This window comes from Leuresthes tenuis, unplaced genomic scaffold, assembly GCF_036924035.1.
Source record: "Leuresthes tenuis unplaced genomic scaffold, fLeuTen1.0.hap1 SCAF_2, whole genome shotgun sequence".
Taxonomy (NCBI): Eukaryota; Metazoa; Chordata; class Actinopteri; order Atheriniformes; family Atherinopsidae; genus Leuresthes; species Leuresthes tenuis.
The window spans coordinates 2058604-2075804 of NW_027325356.1; the positions used below are offsets into that span (position 1 = coordinate 2058604).

The following is a 17201-nucleotide window of genomic DNA, read 5'->3' on the forward strand; positions in this document are numbered from 1 at the left end:
TGTTAGCTTTTTATAAAGCTGTTATATCTTCATTTGTAAGTCTCTTTGGATAAAAGCGTCTGATAAATACAGAAACAGAAACATTTACTCACCAGTAAACTTCCTAAAGATGCCCCAGAGTTCAGCGATGTCTGTGGCGAAGGTGATGTCCGTGTCCAGGACGATGACCTTGGACAGGTCGGCGGGCAAAGCTTTGGTTAGGGTCAGCTTCATCAAGCCGTAAATACCTGAGTAATGCTTGTTGGGTATCCACGACACCTCCGACTGAAAGGAGAATCAGAGAAACATGGTTTAAAGGTTTAAAGGAAGCTTTTAACTCAGGCGAAGCATCGCTGCTGTGACCGAGTTGTTCATTATGAGAACGCAGCTTTCTGAACGTGGGTCAACACAAAGCCACATTCAGCACATTTTGGCAAAGACTCCGAACCTGCAAACAGTGTCTTTTAATTAATTCTCTTGATTCAGAGTAATTGGATCTGCATAAGTGCATCATCTGCAAACATAATCGGCTTAGAGTCTCGGCTGTTTTTCTCCACTTTAATGCGAGTTAATGGAAAGTGAAGAGAGGCTGCAGGTCGAAGCGTCTGACGGCACAAAGGACTCATTGTTCAGCACAAAGACCGAGCAGGAGGGGAATGTGATGATGGGAGGCAGAGACACACAAACACTAATTCACGCTCATCACTGAGAGCACATTCATCAACTTGATGTGGAAATAAATTATTTGCTGCTTCCTTAAGTGTTGCTCGACTCAATTAGCTGCCGTTTCTGTCAAATGGCACCAAAACTTTAAAGAGATGGAGATTAGTTATAACTGCTAACTGATCTTTAACGTCAGCTTCAGTTTGTCTCTGAAGGTACGAGTCAATACTGATCAATACTTCTACTGATCAATACTTCTACTGATCAATACTTCTGGTAATCGATGGGATTGACCACAAAGTAACAGTTTGATCGTGTGGAAGTTGGTGAAGAAGGAAGACGTTAAAGTTTATGCATGAAACTCAGGATGTGGGATTGATCACTTCCCATCCTGATGGATTTTTCACTTGATCAATTGATCATTTTTATTGATCATTTTCCTAAGCTTGATGGAAATTGTCGAAGATTCGGTTAAAACTTCAGGGCCGTGTCAGTCTAACAGACAATAAACAGCTCATGTGGACAGTTTTCTCAGAACATGATGAGCAGGAGTAATTAAAACTGCATTTTGCCTTGTTGATAGATCAGCTCTAAAAGGTCATTCTGGGCGCCACGCAGTGTGGCGTCACGAGGTCGATGATGTCATTTTACTTTGTGAAAAGGCACAAAAAATGAACCCGACATCCCGATGATTCACGTAAAGATCTGAGAGTCCAAAACCATTTGGAGAAGGGCGGCGCTTCATCGATCTTTGGTGACTGGATGAAGCATGAGCGCTCGCTGCAGTCCGTGAGCGCTCGCTGCAGTCCGTGAACGCTCGCTAGCGTCCGTGAATGCTCGCTGCAGTCCGCGAACGCTCGCTAGCGTCCGTGAACGCTCGCTGCAGTCCGAGAGCGCTCGCAGCAGTCCGTGAACGCTCGCTGCAGTCCGTGAGCGCTCGCTGCAGTCCGTGAACGCTCGCTGCAGTCCGCGAACGCTCGCTAGCGTCCGCGAACGCTCGCTAGCGTCCGCGAACGCTCGCTAGCGTCCGTGAACGCTCGCTGCAGTCCGAGAGCGCTCGCAGCAGTCCGTGAACGCTCGCAGCAGTCCGTGAACGCTCGCTGCAGTCCGTGAACGCCCGCTGCTGTCCGTGAACGCTCGCTGCAGTCCGTGAACGCTCGCAGCAGTCCGTGAACGCTCGCTGCAGTCCGTGAACGCTCGCTGCAGTCCGTGAACGCTTGCTGCTGTCCGTGAACGCTCGCTAGCGTCCGTGAATGCTCGCTGCAGTCCGCGAACGCTCGCTAGCGTCCGTGAACGCTCGCTGCAGTCCGAGAGCGCTCGCAGCAGTCCGTGAACGCTCGCTGCAGTCCGTGAGCGCTCGCTGCAGTCCGTGAACGCTCGCTGCAGTCCGCGAACGCTCGCTAGCGTCCGCGAACGCTCGCTAGCGTCCGTGAACGCTCGCTGCAGTCCGAGAGCGCTCGCAGCAGTCCGTGAACGCTCGCAGCAGTCCGTGAACGCTCGCTGCAGTCCGTGAACGCCCGCTGCTGTCCGTGAACGCTCGCTGCAGTCCGCGAACGCTCGCTAGCGTCCGTGAACGCTCGCTGCAGTCCGAGAGCGCTCGCAGCAGTCCGTGAACGCTCGCTGCAGTCCGTGAGCGCTCGCTGCAGTCCGTGAACGCTCGCTGCAGTCCGTGAACGCTCGCTGCAGTCCGCGAACGCTCGCTAGCGTCCGTGAACGCTCGCTGCAGTCCGAGAGCGCTCGCAGCAGTCCGTGAACGCTCGCTGCAGTCCGTGAGCGCTCGCTGCAGTCCGTGAACGCTCGCTGCAGTCCGTGAACGCTCGCAGCAGTCCGTGAACGCTCGCTGCTGTCCGTGAACGCTCGCTAGCGTCCGTGAATGCTCGCTGCCGTCCGTGAACGCTCGCTAGCGTCCGTGAACGCTCGCTAGCGTCCGTGAACGCTCGCTAGCGTCCGTGAACGCTCGCTAGCGTCCGTGAATGCTCGCTGCTGTCCATGAACGCTCGCTAGCGTCCGTGAACGCTCGCTGCCGTCCGTGAGCGCTCGCTGCAGTCCGTGAACGCTCGCAGCAGTCCGTGAACGCTCGCTGCCGTCCGTGAACGCTCGCTAGCGTCCGTGAACGCTCGCTGGCGTCCGTGAACACTCGCTGCAGTCCGTGAACGCTCGCTGCCCTCCGTGAACGCTCGCTAGCGTCCGTGAACGCTCGCTGCAGTCCGTGAACGCTCGCTGCCGTCCGTGAGCGCTCGCTGCAGTCCGTGAACGCTCGCTGCCGTCCGTGAACGCTCGCTGCAGTCCGTGAACGCTCGCTGCCGTCCGTGAACGCTCGCTGCAGTCCGTGAACGCTCGCTGCCGTCCGTGAACGCTCGCTGCAGTCCGTGAACGCTCGCTGCCGTCTTAACACGCTCTGAACGGTCACCCTTAAAGCAGCTCTTTGGTTTACTGACACCTGACCTGGTTTCCTTCTCCTGAAGTTTAAGTTCTTTGACCTTTGTGCTCCAGCTTGAGTTTGATGCCTTGATAAAGAGATAATGCCCTCTCATATAATGATAAAAAAGGTAAAACGTACAATGTGCTGTAGTAGAGTACAGAAATGTGAACTGCCTGACATTAAAGGAGCAGTGTGGAGGATATGAGGACACCTAGTGGTGAAGTTGAAGATTACCACTGAATACACCTCAGTTCATCCTCTTTCCAAACGTAGCGCTGCCTTAAGAACATGCAGATCCTCCACAGAGCCCAACAGTTCTCCTTTAAACAATCTTTAAAGGTTTTATTTCAGATTTCTATCTTTCTATCTTCATATATCTGTCTGCTGCCATTTAAAAAAGGAGATTAAACTGCAGCCTGACCCTCCAGCTCACCCCAAAGTAACATCTGGTGCCGGGAAGGCGAGCAGGAAGCAGGCCTTCGTCTTACCTTCAGTTCATCTGCATCGTAGAAGCTGACTTGCACTGATGGGACCATCCAGGACTGGAACAGGGAGCTCAGGATGCGATTGGCTACCGTGTCGGTGATGAAATGAAAGTGGAGAGGATTCCTCCTAAAAATGGAGAGAAGAAGAGATGTTAAAGCTCGTGTGGTGGTCGGTTTGGATCCTCACTGACCTAATTAACCTGCACAAATCTGCCCGGTACCGACCTCACGCTCTACCAGCTTTTGGGTAAGTTCAATCAAAAGAGCCAACATTGAATTTCTGCTGTTATCGACCATCCTTCAGCCTGGAAAATCAGTAAGTTCTTTAGCATGCACAGAGTGCACGCCTGCGGTTAGAGAAGCGACATCAGAACCGATGGGGCAGATATCTGTTACAGCCCAGGAAAAGAGAAAGATTTCATGTTCCCTCCCTCAAGAAACAGCTGGAACGAGTTCAGAGCCATTAATAATAAACCAGTAGCCCTGATCTGGTCCTGAAGCAGCCTCCAGGACAGTCTGAGCAGCAAAGAGGTTCAGAGGAGCTCCAGTTTGTGTTAAAACAATGTTCCTCAGAGAAAGACTGGAAGGGATCTGCATATTTCTGCCTCTACAGAGCAGAATATCATTAAAGCATTCAAGGAATCTGGAGGAGTTTCAGTGTAAAGGACGAGGGAGCAAGCCTAAGCTGGACCCCGTGACCTCTGACCCCTCAATGAGCTGGGCTTCCTGTGTGTGATTTTGTCTTCAGCTCCAGACTCCAGCTGCTCTTTCAGGGATCCTCTGGATGCTGACGGCTCCGTGGAAACAAACAAAGGGAGCATCTCTGGAGGTGGAAACTCCTCCTGCTGAGATTAGTCAAGCTGCCGTTTCTCCTGGAACTTCACTTCCTGGTTTCTACGGTTCTGTTCATTTCGCCTCAATTTTCTAATCTTTCTTTAGACCTTAAGCTTCGCTCTGTTCAGCTCCTTCATCTGAGGATAAAGAGCCAAATGTCCTACATCATAACCAGGCCTTTAAACATGGAAAACAGCTTCTTCTTCTTCTTCTTCTTCTTCTTCTTCTTCTTCTTCTTCTTTTTAAATCAGCAGTTTTCTTCTGTAAAGTCACAGAAACAGACCCGAGGGACAGAAGAAGACTCGGTTACACATAAAAACTCACCTGTGAAAGAGGACCGACTTCACCAGCGTGACCACGTCTCTGCTGGCGTTGTGACCGGCACAAACGCACGCCACGTGGATCAGCTGCGGACACAGAAGAAGAAGAAGAAGACGCTGTGAGTGTCACTGGGAGACTCACCTGTCAGCACCTCCACGGCCCGTTTCTAACCCACTTAAACTAACAGTCGGGGTCACCTCAGGGAGCAGGTGCTCCGCTGTGATTGGCCGAGCTTCGGCGGCGTGTTTACGGGGGGAAACGAAGCTCGTTTTATCATTTCCCATCGTATTTATCTGAGCTTTTAACTGTAACCCTGGCAGAGCTCTGAGGTCAACAAATCAACTTTTGCTGGAAGTGTTCAGGTCCAAATACAAGCCCTGGGGTGCCCCCAGGCTCTGGAATAAGCCCCCCCCCCCCGAGATGCATCTTATTTCTGACCTGGGCCTCTTTAAATCAGGGCTAAAACCTACTTATTTCAGATGGCTTTTAATACCCAGTAGTATGGTGACTCTTTTATCTTATCTTATTAAATTTTGCTGTATTTTATTGCGTTTACTGTTATTTTATTGTTTTGTACTTATTCTTTTCTTTATTTATTATCTGCTGTAAACTGAAATGGATTGTTGTAAAGGGCTGTAGAAATAAATTACATTTCATTTAGCTTTGACCCGACACCTTTCTGCTGTGAACATGTCAGTGTGTCCTGACCTCGCACTTCTGGACGGTTGGCGAGCGGGGACAGTCCGTGTGGTTGTTCTTCTCCTCCGCCGTGTTGTCGCCGTCCTCCGACACCGTGTCTGCCGACGCTCCCCACTGCTGGTTGCCATAGTTTCCCTCCGGCTGCTGGGCGGCGGCGCCCTGCGCCTGGCTGAGCTGCAGCCGGATCTGCCGGTTCTCCTCCTCCACCTCTCGGACCCGCGACTCCAGGACGGCTCGCTCTAAGACCTGAGCGGCCGGCGTGTCGGCGAGACAGGGCGCCAGGAGGAGGGAGCGGCCATCTGAGGGGAAGAGAGCGAGCGTCAGACTGCAGTACAGATCTGTTAGATTATTGTATTATTATCTGCAGCTCATCCAGAACTCAGCTGCTCGAGTCCTCACTGAGACCAAAGAAGTGCTGCTGCTGCAGGTATCCTGTTACTGAAAATCTCACCTGAAGCTTCTCAGTCTTTTCTGTCAGAACGCAACACAGACTTGGTCAACTTTTAGTTTTGTAGTGAATCAATATGACCGTTAAATGGCTGGCGATATGTCCTGGTCAACAACAGCTCCAGGAGTGAGTGTGTCCAACATGAGCGACATAAGGGCAGATTTTAAAGCCCATCACCTCCAACCTAACCTCCCAAAAACTGAGCTGCTGGTCTTCCCAAACCAACCAAACACCACAGCATCTGCATCCAAACTGAATCTCTGGCTCCATCAAAGGTTGCTGGAAACTTGGGTGTCATGATTGATGACCAACTAACCTTCAAAGATCCCGTTACCTCGGTTACTCGTTCAGCCGCTTTGCATTACTAAACATAAGAAAGATCAGACCATACCTGACCCAACATGCCCCCCAGCTCCTGGTGCAGACCATGGTCATCTCCCACCTTAACCACTGCAACGCTCTCCTAACTGGTTTCCTAACTGCTCTCCTAACTGGTTTCCTAACTGGTCTCCTAACTGGTCTCCTAACTGGTTTCCTAACTGGTTTCCTAACTGGTCTCCTAACTGGTCTCCTAACTGGTTTCCTAACTGGTTTCCTAACTGGTTTCCTAACTGGTCTCCTAACTGGTCTCCTAACTGGTTTCCTAACTGGTCTCCTAACTGGTTTCCTAACTGGTTTCCTAACTGGTCTCCTAACTGGTCTCCTAACTGGTTTCCTAACTGGTTTCCTAACTGGTTTCCTAACTGGTCTCCTAACTGGTTTCCTAACTGGTTTCCTAACTGGTCTCCAGCCTGTGAAACCTAAAAAAGTCCGTTAGACACCTGCAGCTGATCCAGAACTCAGCTGCTCGAGTCCTCACTGAGACCAAAGAAGTGGAGCACATCAGTCCAGCTGTGAGGTCTTTCCACCGGCTGCCGGTCCATCAGAGGATAGACTTTAAAGTTCTGATGCTGGTCTATCAGAGGATAGACTTTAAGGTTCTGATGCTGGTCCATCAGAGGATAGACTTTAAAGTTCTGATGCCGGTCCATCAGAGGATAGACTTTAAAGTTCTGCTGCTGGTCCATCAGAGGATAGACTTTAAAGTTCTGATGCTGGTCCATCAGAGGATGTTCTTTAAAGTTCTGATGCTGGTCCATCAGAGGATGTTCTTTAAAGTTCTGATGCTGGTCTATGAAGCTCTGAATGGTCCAAAATACATCAGTGACCTCCTGACCCACTATGAACCTCCCAGACCCATCAGGTCATCTGGATCCGGTTCTTTATCAGTTCCCAGAGTCAGAACCAGACCTGGAGAAGCTGCATTCAGCTTCTATGCTCCACATGTCTGGAACAAACTCCCAGAAAGCCTCAGATCAGCTGAAACTCTCAGGATTTAAGTCCAGGTTGAAGAAACATCTATTTTCAGCTGCTTTTGAATAAGCTTGAGTTTCAAAACGGAATCAGATTTTATCTATTGTTCTTATTTCTTTCTTTTGTTTAAATTCTAAATCCTGCTTTTTATTCCTTCTGTTTTAATGTCTCTGTGAAGCTCTTTGAATCACCTTGTTGTTGAATTGTTCTATAAAATAAATACAAAACCTGAGGATTGTTACGTGGAATCAGAAGCTTTTGTGCTTCTGTTGCTTTATATTCATCCTGAGCTTTAAAACGTTTTAATGAAGGTGATGAATCTTTACGGTGATCCCTCCGTCCAGCTGAAACTGCATCGTTTCCCCGTCTTTTTCAGTCTAAAGCGTTTGTTTTAGAGCAGCCGTCAGATGAAACTGCAGCACAGAAAAGTCACATTTTCCTCAGAGTTTATGGAGCAGAAAATGCAAATATGGTGTCAGAGCTCCACACATGATGCCATGAATATTTCCTTCAGCTGTGAACAGGCGCAGCGTGGAACTGAACCCAGCCTTCTGATCATCACTCCACAAACCTCGTGTTTTTCTCATCTACGGTACAAACTGAGAATGTGTGAGAAACGCGTTCTCAGGGGAATCACACGTGGAAATTGGCTCATCACACTTCCTCCTGATGAGTGGGTGCGAACATGGCTGGAGTGCTCCTGGGGGGGGCTTTTGTTGCTCAGGATAGTGGAGGTAAAAGCTGATTCCAGGACACTTTTCCTCATCTTTAAAAAGCCTCATTTTAAACCGACTGAAGACGGTTTTACTTGCAGTTTTGTGAGCAGAAAACGAAGGTTTTTGGAGTCTCTGGCTGCTGAAATCTGGCTGAATTCTTGATATAATTAGTGTCCTGTGATCACATAGATCTGAATCAGTTTCCTTTTGCTTGTGCCAGAATGGCAGGAATGCATCGTGTAGCCTGAATAATCTGAATAATCTGAATAATCTGAATAATCTGAAGCTCTCACTGCAGTGAATAAATGTTAAAGTGTGTGTTTGCAGCTCATTTCTGCTCCGACTAAAACTAAAACCTCTTACAACTCCGGGCTTTACATATCAGACATATCAGAAAATAAAGTTAAGGTGAGCTCAGTCCAACCACATAAAAAACTAAGTGAACCCTTCCTGGGTAAATTAACTGATCATCAGTCAGTGTGAGCAGCTCTATAAAAGCAGGAGTTCTGTCAGTTTAACACGATGCCAAGGAGGAAAGACACCAGCAAAGATCTCAGAGAAGCAGCTGCTGCTGCCCATCAGTCTGGGAAGGGTTATAAGGCCATTTCCAGACTATCTGGAGTCCATCATTCTACAGAGAGAAAGATTATTCACAAGTGGAAAACATTCAGGACAGCTGTCAATCTTCCCAGGAGTGGACGTCCCAGCAAGTTCACCCCAAGGTGAAGAAGCCCAGAGCTACATCTCAGACTCTACAGGCCTCAGTTAGCATGTTAAAGGTTAAAGGTCACCCCAAGGTGAAGAAGCCCAGAGCTACATCTCAGACTCTACAGGCCTCAGTTAGCATGCTAAAGGTTAAAGGTCACCCCAAGGTGAAGAAGCCCAGAGCTACATCTCAGACTCTACAGGCCTCAGTTAGCATGTTAAAGGTTAAAGTTCACCCCAAGGTGAAGAAGCCCAGAGCTACATCTCAGACTCTACAGGCCTCAGTTAGCATGTTAAAGGTTAAAGGTCACCCCAAGGTGAAGAAGCCCAGAGCTACATCTCAGACTCTACAGGCCTCAGTTAGCATGTTAAAGGTTAAAGTTCACCCCAAGGTGAAGAAGCCCAGAGCTACATCTCAGACTCTACAGGCCTCAGTTAGCATGCTAAAGGTTAAAGGTCACCCCAAGGTGAAGAAGCCCAGAGCTACATCTCAGACTCTACAGGCCTCAGTCAGCATGTTAAAGGTTAAAGGTCACCCCAAGGTGAAGAAGCCCAGAGCTACATCTCAGACTCTACAGGCCTCAGTTAGCATGTTAAAGGTTAAAGGTCACCCCAAGGTGAAGAAGCCCAGAGCTACATCTCAGACTCTACAGGCCTCAGTTAGCATGCTAAAGGTTAAAGGTCACCCCAAGGTGAAGAAGCCCAGAGCTACATCTCAGACTCTACAGGCCTCAGTTAGCATGTTAAAGGTTAAAGTTCACCCCAAGGTGAAGAAGCCCAGAGCTACATCTCAGACTCTACAGGCCTCAGTTAGCATGCTAAAGGTTAAAGGTCACCCCAAGGTGAAGAAGCCCAGAGCTACATCTCAGACTCTACAGGCCTCAGTCAGCATGTTAAAGGTTAAAGTTCACCCCAAGGTGAAGAAGCCCAGAGCTACATCTCAGACTCTACAGGCCTCAGTTAGCATGTTAAAGGTTAAAGGTCACCCCAAGGTGAAAAAGCCCAGAGCTACATCTCAGACTCTACAGGCCTCAGTTAGCATGTTAAAGGTTAAAGGTCACCCCAAGGTGAAAAAGCCCAGAGCTACATCTCAGACTCTACAGGCCTCAGTTAGCATGTTAAAGGTTAAAGGTCACCCCAAGGTGAAAAAGCCCAGAGCTACATCTCAGACTCTACAGGCCTCAGTTAGCATGTTAAAGGTCAAAGGTCATGACAGCACAGTTAGAAAAAGACTGAACAAGAATGGCTTGTTTGGTGCAACTTTCTTTTTTTACACGGCTGTACGTTAAAAACTCTGAAAACGAACATGAAGCTAATTCAGGTTTAAAACGTAAACCTCACTCAGACACCTTCTACTGAGCTCCTTCCTGTTCTTCTTCTGTGATGGAGTTTATCTTCACCACGTGCACACGCACACACACACACGCACGTGCACACACACACACACATGTGCACACGCACGTGCACATCAAATGTGAACTAATCAGCAGCTGAAAATAGTCCAAGAAATTTCCTCTCATTTGAATAAAAATCAGTGTCTCCATCTTTTCTTTTTCTTTCATCCTTCTTCTCTCAGCTCATTTTCCTCTCTCCATCATTCTCCTTTCCTCCTCCTTTCCTTTTCTTCTCCTCCTCCTCCTCCTTTCCTCCTTCTCCTTTCCTCCTCCTTCCTTTCCTTTTCTTCTCCTCCTCCTTCTCCTTCTCTCCTCCTTCCTTTCCCTCTCTCTCCATCATTCTCACTTCCTCCTCCTTTCCTTTTCTCCTCCTCCTCCTCCTTCCTTTCCTTTTCTCCTCCTCCACCTCCTTCCTTTCCTTTTCTCCTCCTCCACCTCCTTCCTTTCCCTCTCTCTCCATCATTCTCCTCCTCCTCCTTCCTTTTCTTCTCCTCCTCCTCCTCCTTTCCTTTCTTTCTCCTCCTCCTCCTTCCTTTCCTTTTCTCCTCCTCCACCTCCTTCCTTTCCCTCTCTCTCTCCATCATTCTCCTCCACCTCCTTCCTTTCCCTCTCTCTCTCCATCATTCTCCTCCTCCTCCTTCCTTTCCTTTCTTTCTCCTCCTCCTTCTTCCTTTCCTTTTCTCCTCCTCCTCCACCTCCTTCCTTTCCTTTCTTTCTCCTCCTCCTTCTTCCTTTCCCTCTCTCTCCATCATTCTCACTTCCTTTCCTTTTCTCCTCCTCCTCCACCTCCTTCCTTTCCTTTCTTTCTCCTCCTCCTTCTTCCTTTCCCTCTCTCTCCATCATTCTCACTTCCTTTCCTTTTCTCCTCCTCCACCTCCTTCCTTTCCTTTTCTCCTCCTCCTCCTCCTTCCTTTCCCTCTCTCTCTCCATCTTTCTCCTCTTCTTCCCTCCATCCCTGTCGAGCAGCTGCTGGCCTCAGCTGAACTCGGGCATGATGGGAATGTTCCCACCCTAATCTGAGGAGGAATTCACCATCTTTCTGATGGTTTTTGTTGCAGCATCTTGTTCGTGGCAGAACAATAAAGCAGCTGTTCTAACAGTGGAAGGAACCTTTAAATCTGTCAGAAGAGTCCAGAGTTGGTGTTAAACAGGACAGGTTGTGTCTGTTTAAACATGTTTAAAAGAAGAAGAAAGGCAGCCAATAACACCAAATACATGTTCTTATAAATGACAAACCTTGAAACTAAGTAAAGGTGCTTCAGTTCAGCCACAGCAGCAGGAACAAAGCTGTTTCTGGGACTAAAAACCTTCGTCCGGATGGAAGAAGCAGCTTAAAAATGACTGAACAAAGGCTGGGAGTCATGGTTTAAAATAGATTTAGCGAAACGCCGTCGCTGTCTGAGGTTCAGGGACGCTGGGAGCAGCTGTGGCTCAGCAGTCAGACGATTAAACCGTTCTGTGAGCCACGGAGGCAGAACACGCCACGCTATGCAGCAGCGCCGTGGTCGGTCAGCTGATCCGTGACGCTGGCACACATTTATGCGGGGCAGAGGCGCCTCGATTTGAAACGCGTGAATTAAGAAAAACGGGGAAGGAAACACGTTAACGAGGGCGTCCAAACGAGTCTAAACTCCACTCGCATCGTGCTGGATCCAGCTGCAGTGACTGGCTATATCTGGTTATCTCTGATTATCTCTGGTTATATCTGGTTATATCTGGTTATCTCTGGTTATCTCTGGTTATCTCTAGTTATCTCTAGTTATCTCTGGTTATATCTGATTATATCTGATTATCTCTGGTTATCTTTTGTTATCTTTTGTTACCTCTGGTTATCTCTGGTTATCTCTAGTTATCTCTGGTTATATCTGGTTATCTCTAGTTATATCTGGTTCTATCTGATTATATCTGGTTATCTCTGGTTATATGTGGTTATATCTGATTATATCTGGTTATATCTGGTTATATCTGGTTATCTCTGGTTATCTCTAGTTATCTCTGGTTATATCTGGTTATCTCTAGTTATATCTGGTTATCTCTGGTTATCTCTAGTTATATCTGGTTATATCTGATTATCTCTGGTTATATCTGGTTATCTCTAGTTATCTCTAGTTATCTCTGGTTATATCTGATTATATCTGATTATCTCTGGTTATCTTTTGTTATCTCTGGTTATCTCTAGTTATCTCTGGTTATATCTGGTTATCTCTGGTTATCTCTAGTTATATCTGGTTATCTCTGGTTATCTCTAGTTATATCTGGTTATATCTGATTATATCTGATTATCTCTGGTTATATCTGGTTATATCTGGTTATATCTGGTTATCTCTGGTTATCTCTGGTTATATCTGGTTATCTCTGGTTATCTCTAGTTATATCTGGTTATATCTGATTATATCTGATTATCTCTGGTTATCTTTTGTTATCTTTTGTTACCTCTGGTTATCTCTGGTTATCTCTAGTTATCTCTGGTTATATCTGGTTATCTCTGGTTATCTCTAGTTATATCTGGTTCTATCTGATTATATCTGGTTTTCTCTGATTATCTCTGGTTATCTCTGGTTATCTCTGGTTACATCTGGTTATATGTGGTTATATCTGATTATATCTGGTTATCTCTGGTTATATCTGGTTATATCTGGTTATCTCTGGTCATCTCTGGTCATCTCTGGTTATCTCTGATTATCTCTGATTATCTCTGGTTATATCTGGTTATCGCTGGTTATCTCTGAGGCGATGTGCTCCAAAAGCTCACTCAGTGACGTTTAACACTCAGCTAAAGTGGATCCACTGCAGTGTGAAAACTCATCAGTCATCCAGGCTTGAGTGTTGGAGCCTCAGCAGAGAGGAATCCTTTTTTCCTGCTCTGCTTGCCTCCTAAAAATCTCTGCTAACCTCAACACTTACATCAAATATTAACTGCATCACCAGGAACTCTGGGTGTGATGCAGCCTTAAGTCAAACTGGATCCAAGCACAACAAATCAGTGTAAAAATGGGACTTCAACAGCAACACTGAGGGAAAAATCCAGCTGGAGGATGACTCCGTCAGACCTGAAAGTTACATTAGAGTCGAGCAGGGTCCGTCAGGATGACATTTACCTCCTTCCTCTCACTTCAGACTCACAACTTTCACCAGTTCTCTGTAAAAGTCGGAAATCTGAGGTGAGCGGGCCACAAGGTTTTGGGTCGTAGACTTTACACAAATGTCAGAAAAGACGAAGCGGCTTCACAGGACAGTAAAGAGCAGTTTTCACAGTTTTTACACCAACTTGGTCAGGAGTGAATGGAACGACTCTCCTGAGGGAGTTTTCATGTGTACAGCTGAGACGTTTCCTCAAGAAACCCTCGATGCAAATGATTTGCTACGATTCGCCATTTCAAATAGTGGATAATTTCTGCTGAAATGTCACCGGAACGACCATCAAATTGTCCTTAATGTGCCATCAGAGCAGCTTCAGCCTGTTAAAGTGAGCTAATATTCTGAGTCCAACCAGAGTAAAAATTAATTTTATCAGATGTGTTTTATCTGTAGCATCAGAGGCTGCTGGTTAAGGTGTTAACTGCTGTTACTCTGAGTCACTGTGTTGTCTGATAACAGACAATAAAACAGGAAATAAGAGGCTTTATTAGGATTTCAGCTGCATTAAAACACAGTTTATGAAAGCAGAGACGGGAGGAATGAAGCTAACAGATGCTAACAGAGCTGGATGTTAGCTCATTTTATCAGACGTGTATCTGTAGCATCAGAGGCTGCTGGTTAAGGTGTTAACTGCTGTTATTCTGAGTCTCTGTGTTGTCTGATAACAGACAATAAAACAGGAAATAAGAGGCTTTATTGGGATTTCAGCTGCATTAAAATACAGTTTATGAAAGCAGAGACGGGAGGAATGAAGCTAACAGATGCTAACACAGCTGGATGTTAGCTCATTTTATCAGATGTGTTGTATCTGTAGCATCAGAGGCTGCTGGTTAAGGTGTTAACTGCTGTTACTCTGAGTCTCTGTGTTGTCTGATAACAGACAATAAAACAGGAAATAAGAGGCTTTATTAGGATTTCAGCTGCATTAAAATACAGTTTATGAAAGCAGAGACAGGAGGAATGAAGCTAACAGATGCTAACACAGCTGGATGTTAGCTCATTTTATCAGACATGTTGTATCTGTACATCAGAGGCTGCTGGTTAAGGTGTTAACTGCTGTTACTCTGAGTCACTGTGTTGTCTGATAACAGACAATAAAACAGGAAATAAGAGGCTTTATTAGGATTTCAGCTGCATTAAAACACAGTTTATGAAAGCAGAGACGGGAGGAATGAAGCTAACAGATGCTAACACAGCTGGATGTTAGCTCATTTTATCAGACGTGTATCTGTAGCATCAGAGGCTGCTGGTTAAGGTGTTAACTGCTGTTATTCTGAGTCTCTGTGTTGTCTGATAACAGACAATAAAACAGGAAATAAGAGGCTTTATTAGGATTTCAGCTGCATTAAAACACAGTTTATGAAAGCAGAGACGGGAGGAGAGAAGCTAACAGATGTTAGCATAGCTGTATGTTAGCTAGAAAGCTAATAGCTGCTGTTCGGTGGTCCTGTTATCAGCATCAGGAGGAGGAATCTTCGGAGATAAATGTGTTTTTTTGGCTATATCACACGTCACTGATTAACCGAATGCTCTATTACTTAAATAACATGAACAATGAGCTTTTTCTAAATAAATATGATCGAAACTCTGACCAAAGAACAATTACAGGGTGTGAAAAGTTTAATTCACCTCCAGGTTACAGAAACATGCAGATGTTTATGTGAAACTGCATGAAAGTGAGATCTGTGGCCTCCTGATGTACGTCCCACACAGAAACTGAGACCTGATAAACAAAAGGTCAGCGGAGCAATGAGGAAACTCCACAGGGAGTGGGTGGGTCGTTTTAAACAAAACCTCCTTTATGCTGCAGAAAGAATCCACAGATTCATCAATAATGACAACAAGTGAGAGCTGAAGCGTCTGTTTTTATGATGAGATCTCAGAATGATTTAGATTAAAATGGCGGCTTGTACCAGCCTGAATGTAGTGATCCAAACTAAAGCGCTGACTCTGGCTCGCTGTTGGCCTTTTGGATGCCAGACATGTCAGAACCGAACAGAAAGTCTGTCAGATGGAAGGAAAACCGAGCCGACCCGCCGTCTCTGCTGGGATTCGGACCTGAACCACAACCCTGGCCTTTTATTATGACTCCGCAGCCACTTTTAAACCACAAACCATGGAAATTACACAGCGAGGATCGTCAGATTGGAGTAAATAATGAGGAAATCATGGAGTTATACTCCAGAGAAGCTGCAGGAATAAAGGTTTATGTGAGGGGGGGGCTTCCTCCTGCCTTTTGGTTCCCAGTAAACATAGAAAATAGAAATAGAAATAGTATCATTTTGAACTCAGGCAGCTCAGAGCCAGCTTCCTGACGGGTCCTGCAGACTCGTCTCTTTCTTGAAAGGAATAAATGTTTCGCGTTAATCGTCTCCAGCGAGTTTTTCTGCCGGGAACGTTTGCTCATACTCACTCTCCAGGTTCCCAGCCAGCAGGTAGAGCCAGGTGAGCAGGACGATGGCCGTGAGGGACGCCACCAGCAGCTTCAGGCGCCCGCGGCACAGCAGGTTCATGATGGGTCGGCGGCGCTGTGAGCTCGAGGGTCGGGGAGAGGTTCAGGTGGGGCTCAGTCCCTCTTCAGGACCCATCAGCATCCTTTTATCTGAGGACACAGAAACAGACTTTATTCAGTCGCATCTCAAACTGTTTCCAGTGGAAGCTGGAATCTGGTCAAAGCTTTCCCAAACCCAGCAGACACTGAATGCCAAAACAGAGCCGGGAACATGAGGAGACGCCAGAAATATGTCCGGCCTCTTCTGCCTGAGGAACCTAATGACAGAGGGGTCGCGCTGCTTGTGAGTGCAGATGTGCCCTGAAATAAATGACTAATCTCCTCAGGAATGTGGCCTCTGTGAGCACAAAAGTGCATGTTCAGCATCACCAAGCAAACCACAACTTAAAGAGTAACTGGAGAGAGGTAAGTGAGTTAGAACACGAACAGCCTGAGAGTAATGAGATGTTTCCAGTTTGTTTTCAGCCCAACTGAAGCCCAACTGCCTGCTATTGGAGCCCAGCACCGGGCCGGGCCTCAGTTCTGGTTTCATAGAGTCCAGAAGATGTTTCAGAGCTTTCTCTGAGCTTCTGCACTCATCACATCTTTTCTGAACATTTCCAGCTGACAGCACAGTTAAGTCGAGCTCCGGTTGAACCTTAAACTTGGGTTAGGGTTAGGGTCCATTTCCTGACCGACTCCATTGGTGCAGGTGGCAGGAAGCCTCCTTTGACCCGATACATCCCAGAACAAAACAACTATTTAGCTAACTGGTACCGTGCTGAATGAACACGTGCTGAACCTTTAGCTTTTGTACTGGTTCCTCTCTGCTGCTACCGGCTGCTTCTTCTTCTCCTGTTTCCTGCAGGTTGAGTGTCGCCAGTATTGGTGATAAATAATAAATAATAAACAAAACAAAAGGCACAAATTTACAGAGCGGCTAAAACACCTCCACAGATCAGAGTAAAACTCGACTGAGCTGCTGAAAGCGGTGAAGTCGGTCAGTGAGACGGCTGTTAGCAGACGATGCTAACGAACATTTAGCTCCATGTTAGCAGCTTCTCTCCATCATCGTCATTGTATCATATTATGGGAGCAATATTTCATGAATGCTTCTGGACAAGACTGATGATCAGACGTTTACTTCCAGGTCAGAAGGTCAAAGGTCGGGAAAGGAGCTGCAGAAAAAAGTGGATATGCACTTTATAGAAGGGGCACCAGAGCGACATTTTCTTTGTTCAACAGCTTTTCTGAACGTGTAAACATGTAATCTGATTACTCTGATGACAGTAATCTGATTACAGTAACCTTTTAACAGTAATTTGATTACTCTAACCTCATTACAGTAATCCGATTACAGTAACGTTATTTCATTAATCTTACACTGTAAACTTATTATTGAATTGTTATGAATGGGGGGCGCCAGTCGTGTGTCTGCAAACCCCTCAGAAAGTAGGTATTTTCACCCCTGCGTCACACACACTGAACTCTGTTCATGGTGATGAAACAACTTCTGCTTCATGTGAAGCTTTAGCCTGCTGGAATCAGCTGGT

At 46.6% G+C, this 17201-nt stretch overlaps 1 protein-coding gene across 2 annotated transcripts in view; it reads right to left on the minus strand.

The window, feature by feature from the left end:
* large2 (LARGE xylosyl- and glucuronyltransferase 2) overlaps window positions 1-17201 on the minus strand; it is a 130075-nt gene that overhangs the window by 21375 nt on the left and 91499 nt on the right. For both annotated transcript variants that reach the window (XM_072379833.1, XM_072379834.1), the window contains 5 exons: window positions 15571-15759; window positions 5413-5702; window positions 4708-4790; window positions 3553-3676; window positions 93-264 (listed from right to left, as the gene is read on the minus strand). In XM_072379833.1, coding sequence (XP_072235934.1) covers window positions 93-264; window positions 3553-3676; window positions 4708-4790; window positions 5413-5702; window positions 15571-15670 — 769 coding nt within the window. In that variant the 5' untranslated portion in view covers window positions 15671-15759. The remainder of the gene's footprint in view (window positions 1-92; window positions 265-3552; window positions 3677-4707; window positions 4791-5412; window positions 5703-15570; window positions 15760-17201) is intronic.